General features: G+C 48.0%; 1 protein-coding gene across 1 annotated transcript; it reads right to left on the minus strand.

The window, feature by feature from the left end:
• Positions 1-9,573: 9,573 nt before the first annotated feature.
• Positions 9,574-15,237, minus strand: PRND (prion like protein doppel). The gene is made up of 2 exons (XM_025469392.3): positions 15,080-15,237; positions 9,574-12,969 (listed from the first exon to the last, which is right to left on the minus strand). The coding sequence occupies exon 2, from the start codon at positions 12,956-12,958 to the stop codon at positions 12,422-12,424; it is 537 nt and encodes a 178-aa protein (XP_025325177.1). The 5' UTR covers positions 12,959-12,969; positions 15,080-15,237; the 3' UTR covers positions 9,574-12,421.
• Between the last annotated feature and the right edge of the window lie 212 nt (positions 15,238-15,449).

A 15,449-nucleotide genomic window follows, 5' to 3' on the forward strand; every position in this document is an offset into this window, starting at 1 on the left:
TTTATTTATTTATTTATGATAGACATAGAGAGAGAGAGAGGCAGAGACACAGGAGGAGAGAGAAGCAGGCTCCATGCCATGAGCCCGATGTGGGACTCGATCCTGGGACTCCAGGATCCCGCCCTGGGCCAAAGGCAGGCACTAAACTGCTGAGCCACCCAGGGATCCCCCTGCTCAAATCTTTATTAACTCTCTTCTTCTGCTGGGTATAGGTTTTATTTGCTGTTCTTTCTCCAGCTCCTTTAGGTGCAAGGTTAGCTTGTGTATTTGAGTTTTCCAGTTTTTTGAGGGATGCTTGTATGGCGATATATTTCCCTCTCAGGACTGCTTTTGCTGTGTCCCAAAGATTTTGAATGGTTGTATCTTCATTTTAATTAGTTTCCATGAATCTTTTTAATTCTTCTCTAATTTCCTGGTTGACCCTTTCATCTTTTAGCAGGATGGTCTTTAGCCTCCACGTGTTTGAATTTCTTCCAAATTTCTTCTTGTGATTGAATTCTAGTTTCAAAGCATTATGGTCTGAAAATATGCAGGAGACAATCCTAATCTTTTGGTATCCATAAAACCTGATTTGTGACCCAGCATGTGGTCTCTTCTGGAGAAAGTTCCATGTGCACTTGAGAAGAATGTGTATTCAGTTGTGTTTGGATGTAAAGTTCTGTAGATATCTGTGAAATCCATCTGGTTCAGTGTATCACTTAAAGCTCTTGCTTCTTTGGAGATGTTGTGCTTAGAAGTCTCTCATTTGCAGAAAGCGCCGTGTTGAAGTCTCCCAGTATAAGTGTATTATTATCTAAGTATGTCTTAATTTTGGTTATTAATTGATTGATATACTTGGCAGCCACATTATTATCCCACATTAGGGGCATAAATATTCATGATTGTTAGGTCCTCTTGTTGGATAGATCCTTTAAGTATGATACAGTGTCCCTCTTCATCTCTTACTACAGTCTTTGGGATAAACTTTGACTTACCTGATATGAGGATGGCTACCCCTGCTTTCTTTTGAGGACCATTTGAATAGTAAATGGTTCTCCAACCTTTTATTTTCAGGCTTTAGGTGTCCTTAGGTCTAAAATGAGTCTCTTGTAGACAGCAAATAGATGGGTCTTGTTTTTTTATCCAGTCTGAAACCCTGTGTCTTTTGATGGGAACATTTAGCCCATTCATGTTCAGAGCTACTATCGAAAGATATGGATTTAGTGTCATCATAATACCTATTCAGCCCCTGTTTTTTTTTTTTTTTCAGCCCCTGTTTTTGTGGATTATTTCTTTAGGCTTCCTCTTTCTTTTACAGAGTCCCCCTTAATATTTCTTGCAGAGCTGGTTTGGTGGCCACATATTCTTTCAGTTTCTGCCTATTTTGGAAGCTCTTTATCTCTCCTATTCTGAATGAGAGCCTTGCTGGATAGAGTATTCTTGGCTGCATGTTCTTCTCATTTAGGACCCTGAATATATCCTGCCAGACCTGGCCTGCCAGGTCTCTGTGGAGAGGTCTGCTGTTTTTTTTTGTTTTTTGTTTTTAAATATTTTATTTATTTATTTATTTATTTATTTATTTATTTATTTATTTATGAGAGACAAAGACACACACACACACACACAGAGAGGGAGGCAGGGACACAGGCAGAGGGAGAAGCAGGCTCCATGCAGGGAGCCTGATGTGGGGCTTGATCCTGGGACCTCAGGATCACACCCTGGGCTGAAGGCGGCGCTAAACCACTGAGCCACCCAGGGATCCCGAGGTCTGCTGTTAATCTAATATTTCTCCCCATATAAGTTAGGGATCTCTTGTCCCTTGCTGCTTTAAGGATTTTCTCTTTATCTTCGGAATTTGCAAGTTTCACTATTAAATGTTGAGGTGTTGAATGGTTTTTATTGATTTTAGGGGGGATCTCTCCATCTCCTGGATCTGAATGCCTGTTTCCCTCCCCAAGTTAGGGTTCTCAGCTATGATTTGTTCAATTACACTTTCTGGTCCTCTGTCCCTTTGAGCACCCTCTGGAACCCCAGTTAAACGTAGATTTTTCCTTCTGAGGCTGTCATTTATTTCCCTTAACCTTTCCTCATGGTCTTTTAATTGTTTTTCTCTTTTTTTCCTCAGCTTCCTTCCTTGCCATCAACTTGTCTTCTATGTCACTCACTCATTCTTCTACCTCATTAACCCTTGTCTTTAGGACCTCCAGTTTGGATTGCATCTCATTTAACTGATTTTTAATTTCGGCCTGATTAGATCTAAATTCTGCAGTCATGAAGTCTCTTGAATCCTTTATGCTTTTTTCCAGAGCCACCAGTAGCTTTATAATTGTGCTTCTGAATTGGCTTTCTGACATCGAATTGTAATCCAAATTCTGTAACTCTGTGGGGGAGAGTACTGTTTCTGATTCTTTATTTTGTGGTGAGTTCTTTCTAGTCATACTGCTCAGTGCAGAGTGGCTAAAAATGAGTTGTACTGGAAAAAGGAAGAAAAAAAAGGGGAAGAAAAGAAAGAACAAACACAAATCAAACAAACAAAACAAGGCAGGGTATCCTCTGGTTCTATATACTGTAAATCCCTTGACTTCCCCTGAAACTTTCCAGTGCTGCTTGGTCAAGAACTTGCTCTTCCCCTGTCCTTCCAGCTGGTCTTCTGGGGGAGGGGCCTGCTGTGCTGACTCTCAGGCGTGTGCACCTGGGGGAGCTGCCCCGCCCCGGCCCCCTGCCAGGTGCACGGCTCAGTGGGAGCTGTTTACCCCATGAGGCCTCTGTCCCCTGGTGGCCCTGCTCCATCCCAGGCACAAGGTGACAAAGGAGGAACAATCTCCCTGGCGGCGGCCAGCCTTCCAGCCCTGGAGTCAGCTCCCGCAATAACTACCGTAGCTCCTAGTCCGCAGGGGCCTGGATGCTCCGGGGGCGCCCGGTGGCTGGAGCGTCCTTGCTGTCCTGGGCCCTGCCCGTCTCCGCCTGTCCCGGGGGATCGCAGGATCCTGGGCTGTGTCCCCCCAGCGCCCTGGGCTCCGGGGCCTGCGCTGCTGGAATCGCGCTCCCGGGCAGGTAGCCCGCTCCGCACGGAGCCCCTGCCAGGCTCGCGCTCCAACCCTTCAGCGCGCTGGGCGCTCGGGGTGTGGCCGGCTCTTCCCTGGGCGCGCCTCCTGCGTTAGTGACCCCGGGACCCTGGGGGCTCCACTGCCCCTCCTGCGATCCTGCTCGAGCTCCCTGCTGAGCGCCTTTCCCTCCGGGAAGAATCTGGTGCGGATTTTTAAAGTTCCTGCTTCTCCAGGGCTGGGCTTTCCTGTCCCGGAGGCTTTCTCCGCCCCCTTTAGCCCGGCTCTTCGTGCCCCCCCCATTCATTCATTTTCATTCATTCATTTTCCGTCTTCCTACCTTGTTAGAAGCACAAACTCTTCTCTCTGTAGCGTTCCAGCTGTTCTCTCTTTATTTTTTTATTTTATTTTTATTTATTTTTATTTTTATAAATTTATTTTTTATTGGTGTTCAATTTGCCAATATATAGAATAACACCCAGTGCTCATCCCGTCAAGTGCCCCCCTCAGTGCCCATCACCCAGTCACCCCCACCCCCACCCACCTCCCCTTCCACCACCCCTAGTTCGTTTCCCAGAGTTAGGAGTCTTCATGTTCTGTCTCCCTTTCTGATATTTCCTACCCATTTCTTCTCCCTTCCCTTCTATTCCCTTTCACTATTATTTATATTTCCCAAATGAATGAGACCATATAATGTTTGTCCTTCTCCGATTGACTTACTTCACTCAGCATAATACCCTCCAGTTCCATCCACGTCGAAGCAAATGGTGGGTATTTGTCGTTTCTAATGGCTGAGGAATATTCCATTGTATACATAGACCACAGCTTCTGTATCCATTCATCTTTTGATGGACACCGAGGCTGCTTCCACAGTTTGGCTATTGTGGACTCTCTTTAAATCTCAGGCCGAATTTGTAGGCTTTCAGGATGATTTGAAAGTTATCCAGGTAAGTTGGTAGGGACAGGTGATTGGGGACCCTACTCCTCCGCTATCTTGCCCTGCCCCCCGCCCCAGTCACCTTTCTGATACTCTTCCCTCAGGGCTTTCTCTTACCTGCACCCTCGCACCTCAAGGGTGCTCCACAGCGAGCGCTGTGAGCATCACCTGGGAGCTCGTCCGAACAGCAGAATGTCCGGCCACCCCAAACCTGCAGAAGCAGCATCTGCATTTGCCCAAGATCTCCAAGGCATTCCTGTACCTGCTTGCGAGGTGCTGCCCTAGAGGACACTGGACCAGGACAAGCAGGAGTCCCTGCTGCTCTCGCGCTCTCGCCCCTCGCTTTCCAGCCCTCCAGCCTGGGCACTGTCTTCCTCCCACATCCCTGCTGGAAATGGAATGCCCCTTTGAATGGATCACAGCCTTTTTTTTTTTTTTGCATAACATTGCCCTTTCCTGTCTTCTCCACCTGGGTGCCCACATCCATCCTTTCAGACTCGCCCTCTCTGGAAGCTAGTGCTCAGGTCTCGCACACCGCCTGGTCAGTGTCTGCACACCGGGAAGGCAGTGGCGGCCACTTCATTCATTAATTGCGGTGCCTGCAGAGCCCTGTGGGTAGTCACCCTGTTATAGCACATCAACAACGATTTACTGCCACATGATCCTGAACTCCAGCGGCTGCCCCAGGTGCCTTATGTGGGATCCGGACGGTGATCTTCAACCCATCTAGAGCATCTTCCACTTGAAATGACTTCAGCTATGACTTGGGAGGGCTATAAACACCGTGGATGGAATGACTGAATTGTGTAAAGGTGACAAGGGCAACAGTTGAGTTTGCTGTGCCGGAACCAGTAACATAGGCTCCCTGGAGGTGACTGCCCACATCTCTTCACTTCCAGCAGCAACCGTGCCACACTAACTGCCCATAATTAGCAGGTGCTTTAATCATTTTAAAAAAATGTCTGCATATTGTGATGTTTTGATATCTTAAAAAAAAAATCCTTTCTGAATGGGGAGAGACTGCCATCCCAGGATCAACCAGTTCTTAGAGACAACAAAGGGCTGGGCTGGGAGCTTGCCCCTGGGATGCAAGGTAATCAATTCAGAGCCTACCTCCTATGTCCAGGTGCCCTGGGAGGCAGCAGTTCTCTACTTTAACTGGCCAGCCCAGGTCCCAGAGTAGAGACCACCACTATAGCCCAAAGCCCACCGAAATTATTCACTCTAGCGAGTCCTAAACTGTTTCTCTGCCTTGCCTTTCCTGAGGAAGCTGCAGGGAAGGCTTCTGACCTAGGCTTCTTGTTCTTACTTCTGCCCCTTGACTGCAGCCTGGGTTAATTCCTATGGCCCCATATGATGAGCCACGCTTCTCACTTGTAGGGAGAGTGTGAGTAACATTAAACTTTCCTTTCAATGGCATTGACCTCTGCATATTGTCACTCAGTCACCTTTATAAATTAAGGCCAGGGCACAGAGTGCCGGAAATGGGCAAATGGTACACATCAGACCTCCCTCCAGCTCCCAGAGAGCTGGCATACTAGCACACCTCAGGTTACATGTGTGTGCAAGTGTGCATGTGCCATGGATGTTAACACTCCAACAACAGGTGCCTTCCTCACCTGGCAGTAGAGCTCCAGGACTGGGTGGATTGACACACAGGAGGAACTCAATAAATTTTTGTCAAATGAAGGCATGGATTAACCCATAAAATGCCCAAGTTGTGGCAAAGAAAGACATTAGCTAAAATGTTGAACGTCAGTTAGGAGCTGAGACAGTGCCTGGAGGAAAAAGTATCTGTAATTCGTAAGTAAAAGCCATCTATTAAGGCAAAGGGCCAATGGCCTTGAAATATAAGTGTGAAGTCTCCAGAGACAGAGTCAGGTCCTGCACTGAGTGAGTCTGGCAGTTAGACTTCTGGAAACATCCAACTGCACAGATCAGCACTCCCCAAGTGGAGAGGAAGCATCCACACTAAGTTTGAAATTGCAGGAGAAACTTTTTAGAATCTGTTCTTGTGACAACAAGCCCAGAGAAGTCCTTTAACTTTGTGTGAATGGAGGTCCCCCCACCTTTTGGCTATGCCATGGAGGTCAAAAGCTGAGGAAAACCCACCAAGCTTTTGCCTCTCGTTCCCCTTTATTTTTTCTCTCCAGAGGAGGTGAGTTAATGATGGGGTTTGGCTTAGGCACAGGGAGGATAGGTGACATATAAGAGATGCTAAAAGGGGGACACCTGGGTGACTCAGTGTTGAGCATCAGCCTTCAGCTCAGGGCATGATCCTGGGATCCTGGGATCGAGTCCCACATCAGGCTCCCTGTGGTGAGCCTGCTTTTCCCTCTGCCTACGTCTATGCCTCTCTCTCTGTGTGTGTCTCTCATGAATAAATAAAATCTTTAAAAAAAAAAAGAGACAGACCCGGGCAGTCTGGGTGGCTCAGCAGTTTCATGCCGTCTTTGGCCCAGGGCCTGATGCTGGAGACCTGGGATCGAGTCCCACTTCAGGCTCCCTGCATGGAGCCTGCTTCTCCCTCTGCCTGTGCCTCTGCCTCTCTCTCTGTTTCTCACAAAAAAAAAAAAAAAAGAGACCCTAAAAGGGTTCTGGACACAATTCTAGTGTGTGTGTGTGTGTGTGTGTGTGTGTGTGTGTGTATGTGTGTGTGTGTTTTCTGCACATATCCAAGCAATTCTCCAATGCTAGCTGGGATCATATAATCCTCTTTTTCCCCCAAGTTTTTATTTAAGTTATGGGTGTCCTATAATTCAACTCAGTTAAAGGTTGAGTTGATCCACAAGTCAAGGACTTAGTCTCCAAGGCTGACCACTACCCCGCTACCCTAATCCCTGTCCTATGCCTATTCAGATACCAACCCAAGTCCAGGGTGTCACCTGTGTTTCTGACTGGCTATAGATAGATTCCAATGACACCTTCTTGGGCTTGATTAATTTATTAGAGTGGTTCACAAAACTCACAGAAACATTATTTTAAATAGATTATCGTTTTATCATAAAAGAAAATAATCCAGGAATAGACAGATAGAAAAGATGCATAGGACAAGGTATGGGAAAAGGACATGGAGCCTCTATACTCCTCTGGAGTGCACAGCTCTCCCCAAATCTCCACATGTTCACCAACCTGGAAGCTTCCTGAACCTGGTCTTTTTTGCTTTTATATGGAGGGTTCGTTACCTGGGCACAGCTGATTAACTCATTGGCCACTGGTGGTTGATTCAACTTCCAGATTCTCTCCCCTCCCCAGAAATCAGGGGGTGCAGCTGAAAGTTCCAACGGTCTATTCTTGGTTGGTTCCCTGGCAACCAGCCCCCACCCTGAGGTGCTTTCCAAGCCACCTCATTAACATAAACTCTTGAAGGGGCTGGTTATGAATAACAAGACACCCATTTCACCTTCCTGGCTGTGAAGCGATTTCAGAAGCTGAGTACAAGAGATCAAGAATTATGACAAAAGATGCTTCCACTCATCTTCTTGCTCAGCAAATTCCAAGGGTTTGGGGGACTGTGAGCTAAGAACCATGGCTGAAGACCAAATATATATGAGAAATGTATTTTGGTCATCTAGATGACCTGGATTTCTGATAACTCTAGATCTAGATTTCTTATAAATCATAATGCTGCAAATGCTATAATGTCTTCATTTTGTTCTTGATTGCTAAGTAGCCCTGAGTCAAAACTCCAGTTAAAAAAAAGAGAACCCTATAAATGGTTTTGGAAATTCGAGTACAATGCAGCTGATATGGAAATTGGCTAGCCAGGACCCCACCCTGGACCCTTCCCTCTGCGAAGCCAGGTTGTTTCTTGAACCTGGAGCCTTGGGGGGCATAACACTCCACCCTGTAGGATGCTGATGGCACCTCTGATGAGCCCATGTGTGTAATTCTCTCCATGGCTGGCCTTTCCCTGGGGCCCCTGCCCTCTCCCCTAACCTCCCATGCTGTCCCACCTCCCTCCATCCAGGGAGACCATCTGTGTTATCTCCTCTGATCCTGACCTGTCTCAGCTTCCTCAAGTTCCTTTCTGGCCTTTTGCCAGTTTCCTTCCACAATTTATAGTCAAGTCTGTCAGAGTTAAAGCAATCTGTATTGTTTAAGAAAGCAATGCTTTCCCACAAAAAAATGTCCATTAAAATAAGATCTGGGAATTCCAAGGGCTGACCAGGTGGGTGGGTGGAGAGAAGAAATTCAGACCAGATTAGGGGAAACATCTTGAGGAGGCAGTGACACTTAAGTGTTGAAAGATAAGCTGTTTTGGGAGGGGGTCAGCTCTGGACTGCGCACAGCCACCAGGAAAGTCCCTTTAGAAGGGGCATGGTCTGTACGTGGGACCTATTTCAGTTTGTGGCCTCCCATGGGCTCAGGGGAAGCCTCCCCCTTGCCAAGGGAGACAGCTGAGTCTTGAATACGCTTTGAGTGGCCTGGGAGGGGTGCGGAGATGTCCCAGAGACAGAGAATCTTACTCCCATTTTGTGGGTGTGGATCATTCCCAGTGACATGGGAGTTTGACTCCCTTCTCTTCCACTGGGGAAACTGGGTGCCTAACTGGGATGGGTCTGCTGCCAGCGTAGCATAGGAGAAGAAGGAGTCGTGTGTCATGTCTGACCACATGGTCTTGGGACAGAATGGGCAGACACACAGCCGCTGGCCTGAGCTGGGTTTGCCAGAGGCCTGTGCTTCAACAGAGCTGTTTCTGAGCTTCTACCTGGGGAAACAAACTTGCCAGGCACCCAAGGGTGTCCTCGTACAGCCACCTAGAGCTCATGAAGAAAAAATGTTGGGTGTAAATGCAAGATGTAACCAAACTGCAAGGTACGAAGTAGGCCCCGGGGTGGGGAGGAGGTCAGTGCCCCTGACCCCATGGGCCACCACCCCAGCCTGTCACTTGTTCTATCAGGAAGCTTGAGGTAGAGAGTATAAGTAGCTCAAGACAAACTCACGGCCACTACCTGGGACGTACCTCGCTAGGACCCCAGGGTGGGGCTTCTGAATGTTGCTGAGCATGTCCTAAGCAAGCTGGGGTGCGAAGGCTCCAGGGAGAGGCTGGCGGGCTGCCAGAGCCCTGAGGACCTGAACACTGTGCTCTCGATGCCTGCAGCTCTGGGCCTTTCCCTCCTACAGGGCTTGCTCACTGGAATGTGGGTCATTTACCACGGATCGATAAAAAGGCTGGGACCAAACCTCACCCCAGGCTTCCAGGCCAGTGGGAAGTGTGGAATTGTGCAAATATACCACACTCCGAAGCCCAGACATACACAAACTGCCTTCCAGGCTTCTTATCCAGATATTCTGGACCAAAAACCATGTTTAGAATGGGAATTGCTCACAGTTTTAGGATTTTCAAGTGGTCCTTGTGGTCAGAAATTGCTTGGGAGGAGTTACGTGTGCTGTGTGCAAGGGAGAGAAGGTGCTCGAGCAGCATGTGTGGAAAAGGTGGCTCCTTCTGCTTAAAGAGACATAAAACCTCTTACGGGCTAGCATCAGCCATGAACGCAGGAATGAGAATTGCTCCAGCAAGGCAGGAACATAATCCAGACACATCTAGAAAAATTCAAATTATTTAAATGTAAACTCTTCCACAGAAATAAAAGGCACACATTGCAAGGCTGTCTGTACAAGGACGTTTATTGTTTGCAGTGGCGAGAAACTGAAGCCACCTGAAGGGCCATCAACAGTGAGCAATTGAATCAACCAGGGTCCATCTGTACTAGGGACTATTACGCAGTAATCTAAAAGGACAAGTTAGCCCACTAGCTAGCTGTTGAACTGATGCAGCATTAAGTCACAAAGGCAAATTGCTTCAGGGATACATGTGATAGGTACAATTAGGGTATTTTTTAAAAGAACAAAAGAACAATCAAATTTTAAAAAACCCTCCCTTATATACCTAAGCACAGTGAAAATGTGGAGGCTACAGATCAGCAGAAAGGAGGCATCAGATGGGTTGGGGAAGGCAGGAATTAAACATCATAGAAAAATGGGGAAAAAAAAAGGACAGAATAAAGTTCAGAGAATATCTGGAATATAAAAGCTCATCTATGGTATTATTGCAAATATGTACATTTGTATATGCAAATGGATAAGGCCTGGGAGGTAAGAGAGCAGAGTGAAAACAATGACTTAATCAGATTTGGGGATTGTGGGCAATGTGTTGTTCTGGATTTCTGTTGTATTTGAATGTTGAAAGTCAACACTAGGAAGGGCCAACAAAGTGATGGTGAAGTTATTCACCTTTAAAATGATCATACCAAGAAGAGATCAGATGTCCCTCTCAATGTCTTGCACATGGTAGGTGCTTGACATCCTTTGGCTAAAGTGAAAAACCAGACCCACAGAGCCTCTCCCGGAACCTCCTAATTAGTAACCAACAGCAAGGATGTTCCAGCACTGGCAAGTAGTCTCAGTTAAAAGCTTCAGGAATCAACTTTGCATTTGAATCACCAGATACAAATTCCCTTCACGCGCCACTTGTATCTGGTTTCTGGAACTGTTAATGAAATGAGAAAAGACAGCAATTATAGAAATTGTATTACATTACGGCCTGTGTTCGCCTAAGAAATGAAGTCATTTTGCTTATGTGGCTGTGCCTGCCCTTTTGTTTAAAATCAGCAGAGCGAGACTTAAAATTTCAACATCAGCTTATAAGTTGCTTCTTCCTTCCTTTCTTTTGTCTTCCTTCTTTTCTTCCTTTCTTCTTTCCTTCCTTCTTTCCTTCTTTCCTTCCTTCCTTCCATCTCTTTTCTTTTTTTTTTCCATCTCTTTTCCCCCCTGTCTTTCTTGCTATTGTTATTGTTTAAAAAATAAAAATAAAAAACCAACATGCAAGAGATAAACTCTACATGGTCTGTACTTTTATCTGGGGGTCTGCTCAGGAATTCAGCAGGGTTGTGAAAACAGGTGTGAGTGTGGTGCTGGCGGTGCAAGAACTGAGGCCTGGTATCCTCCATCCCATCCTTCAACACTGAATCAGGGCAGGGTGGTCCCCAGGCCCCTGGGGGAAGGCTGCTACCCTGGGCTGCCCTGCCCCCAAGTCCTCCACTGCCTTTCTATGCTAAAACCTTCCCGAGTATCCTTGAGAAAAACACTGATAGCAGTGGAGGCTCAGAACAAGAGGTACCGTTATCAACATTCATGTGTTAAACTACTTAGGATAAACTGTTGAGAATGAACATTGCCCGCCACCCACCCCCCTTCAGATTCTCTTTAAAGGAGAATTGATAGCATTCAGGAGTTGGTACATCCAAACAATCCTTGGGGGATCTCCAAGAGCACCTCAGAGGGTCTGTGGGGGCATCTTAGAGCATTAGATTCATTATTCGTATTTAAGCCATATTCATATTTTGTAATATATACTTATAACTAGTATTACTTGCCAGTATGAGGGAATTCTTTGTTGGAGCTCCCTAAAGACATGGTTTCCTTTGAACCTCTTTGGCAAGGAATTATTTTTTATAGTGATAAGTGGGTCACAGGGATGACCCCCAAAGTGGTGGTAAAAGAACAGCTAGAGATCCAGCGCAGAACCTGTGTAAAAGGAGTAGAGCTAAAGATTCTCATATGCATGTGCATGTAAAGATACATCTAGCACGGGGGCAACATTGCAAAACAAACACGTCATTTAAGAATACTTTCTCAAACCCAAGTGGTATTGCAGAGAGGGGAAGAGCAAACACTTATCCTTCTTGTGGAAGAAATCTTTGTGCAGCAGACGTATCCTGCGGCGGCTCTGGGCTGCTCTGGGAACCAGCCTGGCAAGATGGCCTTACACCATGGTTTCTGGTCCTCTGTCCTGCTTCACTTCTCTGTTCTTTGAATTCCTTTATTACATCTTAGTTTAATTAGAAGAATTGAACAACCTGCCAGGAACAAGGTATCAGGACACATGGAGATCAGCTCAGGCCTAGTGTGGGTTCCACGTTTGGTCGGACACCTGGGTTCAGATTTGGGCCTCGAGGGCGGTCAGGGATCACAGGGCAGCTCTGGGATCGCACAGAGCGGAAGATCTGGAGTTGGACAAGCCAGGAAGGAATCCTGGCTCTGCTACTTTCTAGCCGCTTCATTGCCTGAGCCTCAGTGTCCTCGACTGCACGTGGGGATAACACCTGCCTCTCGGAGGGGTTGGGAATACTGTGGAGCGTGTGGCCCGGTCCCTGGTGCGTTCTCTTCTCTGGTCACCGAACATTTATTTGTTGCAGAGTGCGACATGCCAGGCGCTACGGGGGAGCTGAGAAGGCAGAGACTGACAGGCCGCCCTTGGGAGAGCCTGCGTGCACACACATTTACCCCCCACAAACAGGTACCCCAGGGAGTCCTCGCCAGTGCCGCTTGAGGCCCTGACGATCCCTGATCTTTGGTACCTTGGGGACACGCGGGGGTCTGGGCCTGGAGGGGAACTGGGAGACCCCAGCGGATGGCTCACCCCCTCATCCCTGTGGCCGCCGGCCCGCCTGCAAGCTTATTTCACGATAAACCAAATGAAAGCCAGCAGGCAGAGCAGCACGGGCTGGGCTCCGGCCACCCGGGGCCCGGCTCCCCTCTCCAGCCAAAAGTCACAGCGCTTGACAGAGCAGAGCTCTCTGATCAGCCGCCACAGGACCCGCTGGTGAAGCTTGTTGTCCTGCTTCTCGCGGGACAGCTCCTCCTGGTTGGCCACCTGGGTGGCGTTGATGCAGCCGGTGACAAACTTCTCCTTCGTCACGTTGGCCTCGGAGCAGCCGTTATAGTGGATGCCGTCGGGGAACTGCCAGTAGTTGGCCTCGTAGTACCTGTTGCCCTCGGGCCCGAGGTCGATATCCAGCTTGCGGCCTTGCCTGATGAAGGCTCCAGGGCGGATCTCGGCCGAGCGCGCCTCGGTGACCTGGGAGGTGCCGGGCAAGGCCTTCCGGTTCCACTTGATCCTGTGCTTTATGCCCCTGGCCTCGACTGCCGAGAGCTGGCTCAACAGCAGGACACAGACAATGGCCAGCCAGCATCCGCCCAGGTGCTTCCTCATCGCGTCAGGATCTGCAGGAGCAAAGGCTCGGGGCAGTTACTTTCTCCCCTGGGCTGGTGGGGGGGTGGGGTGGGGGTGTTCCCCTGACCCTCTCCTGTGTACAGGCCATTTTAAGCAAGGAATGCATTCTTGTGCCATTCACACTTTCCCAAAGCATAATAGTTTTCCCGGGGCTCGGGTTGCACGGGCTAAGTCAATACCGAGGTTCTTGCTTTTGCCTGGAATTATGTGCATTCAGAGCAGAGATCTGGTTTTCTCAGATAGATAAGAAGCTGCACCTGGCAATTATAAAGCCTTTGAATAAGCATGGGAAAATAAATGAGTAATGATATGATACGTATAGGTTTTCTTTGGTGCTCCCAAGTCTTTCCAATGGGGGGGATCTCTGGAGGAAAGTACACAGAGCAGTTGGAACCACATTCTGTGCACGGGCTCTATCGTTAATCTTCCTTCTTTATTCTGTTGCTCTAAGCTGGCACTGTCTCTGGCACATTCTGCTATCCATTCTGGGAAAGCCACCTGCTGCGGGCACTAAAGGGCTCTATGGTAATGATAGAGAGAGAGAGAGAGAGAGAGAGAGAGAGAGAGAGAGATGGAGGTGTGGTCAGGAGAAACTTGCTTCCTTCTGTGTCAGGGAGTCAAGATGTGCTATAGATGTGGCTCCCAGTCTCACACTGGGGACAGTGTGACCCCCACCCTCCCCCTCACCCAGCACTTACTATGCATCAGCCCCTGGCATTGGCTAACTTAATTCTCACATGGGGTAGGTAGGTTATTATTCTCATCTGATAAGACTTGTCCTGGGATTCAGAGTAGCTAAGTAATTTGCCCAAGGCTGCACAGGAGTGGGTGGCAGATCTGAATCCAGTTCTGTCTGACATTTTCACTCGCCATGTCACATGGCCCCTCTGTGCTGCAGGAGGGTGTGGTGCCCACATTTTGTGCTTTCGACTCATTGGACAGGAAGGGCAGCCCCGGATGGCCCCTAAGCTGAGCAAAGAGCAGGGCCTGTGTGGAATTTCAGAAGAGATGGGATGCTGGGGAGGACCGGAGGGCCTGGGGAAGCACTGATGGTCCTGTGTCAAGGTTGTCCTGGGCATCTGAAGGGCTGCTGATGACATCAGGGGATACCCCCCTGCCCCCAGCCCCCTAATCCTGTAGTTTGTCACGTCTGGCTCCTGAAACTACAATAGCTATTGTGGGAATCTACTTCCCAAGGTCAACCGTTGAGGGCATTCTGGCACCTGGACCTTTGTAAGCGTAGATGAGAAACACCGGAACGGTTACTATAGCCAAGTGGGCTTAGGCTGTATCCTAGATGAAGCTTTACTGTGAGTCCATCAGTGCCAGAGCTGGGGGAGGTTCAAAAGTTAGCTGGCTTTGCCCCTAACACACCTTCCCTGCAGTATTCCCAAAGTGATAGGTCCACCTCTGTTAAAATGTTCAACTCCAGTGTGACAGTGGTCCTTAGGTAGGAAAAAAAGCAACATGCAACTTCAGCGCAAATCCAGTAACCTCTGGATGCCTGCAAAGTGGCTTCTGCTGACCTTTCTTTACCTGCAGGTATGGTCTAGTCTCTGGCCCAGGGAGGGCAAGAATGTGCCTGGCAGCAGCCTGAGCACCCATGCTTCTGGCATCTTATCCCCAACGGCCCCCTCATCACAGTGACTTCAGACCAGTTTTCTTGAAAGAGATCCATGCATGAAGCAAACATTCATTAATCTCCTAAATAAGGGGGCCACACCTAATTAGCCCATACCTAAGAGTATGCCATCAGCACATATTCTTTGGAAGGAGAAATGTTAAATAAGAATAATAATACAAATTCCAGGTGTGTCAAATTAGAAAAAAAAGCATAGATCTCAAGAAAGAAATTAGTCTTCAGAGACAAGGGCTTAAAAGCAAAAGAAAATCCCAACCATCCACCCCTCAAATAGCACTTTATTGTAACCAGACATGCAACACCAGTGATGCCCCAACATTCTTCACATGTCCCTTGCCTCGGGACCCACCCCAGGAGATGGGAGACAAGAAATCACTGCATAATTTGCAGTCTGATTAGAAATGAGCAACCTTGACCACAGAAACGGAACCCAGCGCGAACCCTGCCTCCCCACATACCTTGGGATCTCTCCGGTGTGCCTCTGGAGCCTCAGCAGCACTGTCCTGCAGCAAACCCTTCCGCCTATGTAGATGCTGCTGGGGGAGGCGGCATTCCTGCTGCTCTCCAAATACGGCAGCCCTCCTCTCTGGGCAGGACCAATCAGGGGTTCCCAGGCACTCCTCTGCCTTGAGGAGAGACCTTCTCCTGACTCTTGACTAATAAACACCATGTGAAGATCTTGATGAAGTTCAGAAAGACTTAAGAGTTGTCTTTGATTTTATTTTCTCTTCTTTTATGTCTGGATGTATGCATTTACTTATTTACTATTAACCAGTTTATCACAAAGGTCATTACAAAGGAAGCAAATGAACAACCAGATGCAGAAGT

The sequence above is a fragment of the Canis lupus genome, chromosome 24 (genome assembly GCF_003254725.2).
Source record: "Canis lupus dingo isolate Sandy chromosome 24, ASM325472v2, whole genome shotgun sequence".
Classification (NCBI taxonomy): Eukaryota; Metazoa; Chordata; class Mammalia; order Carnivora; family Canidae; genus Canis; species Canis lupus.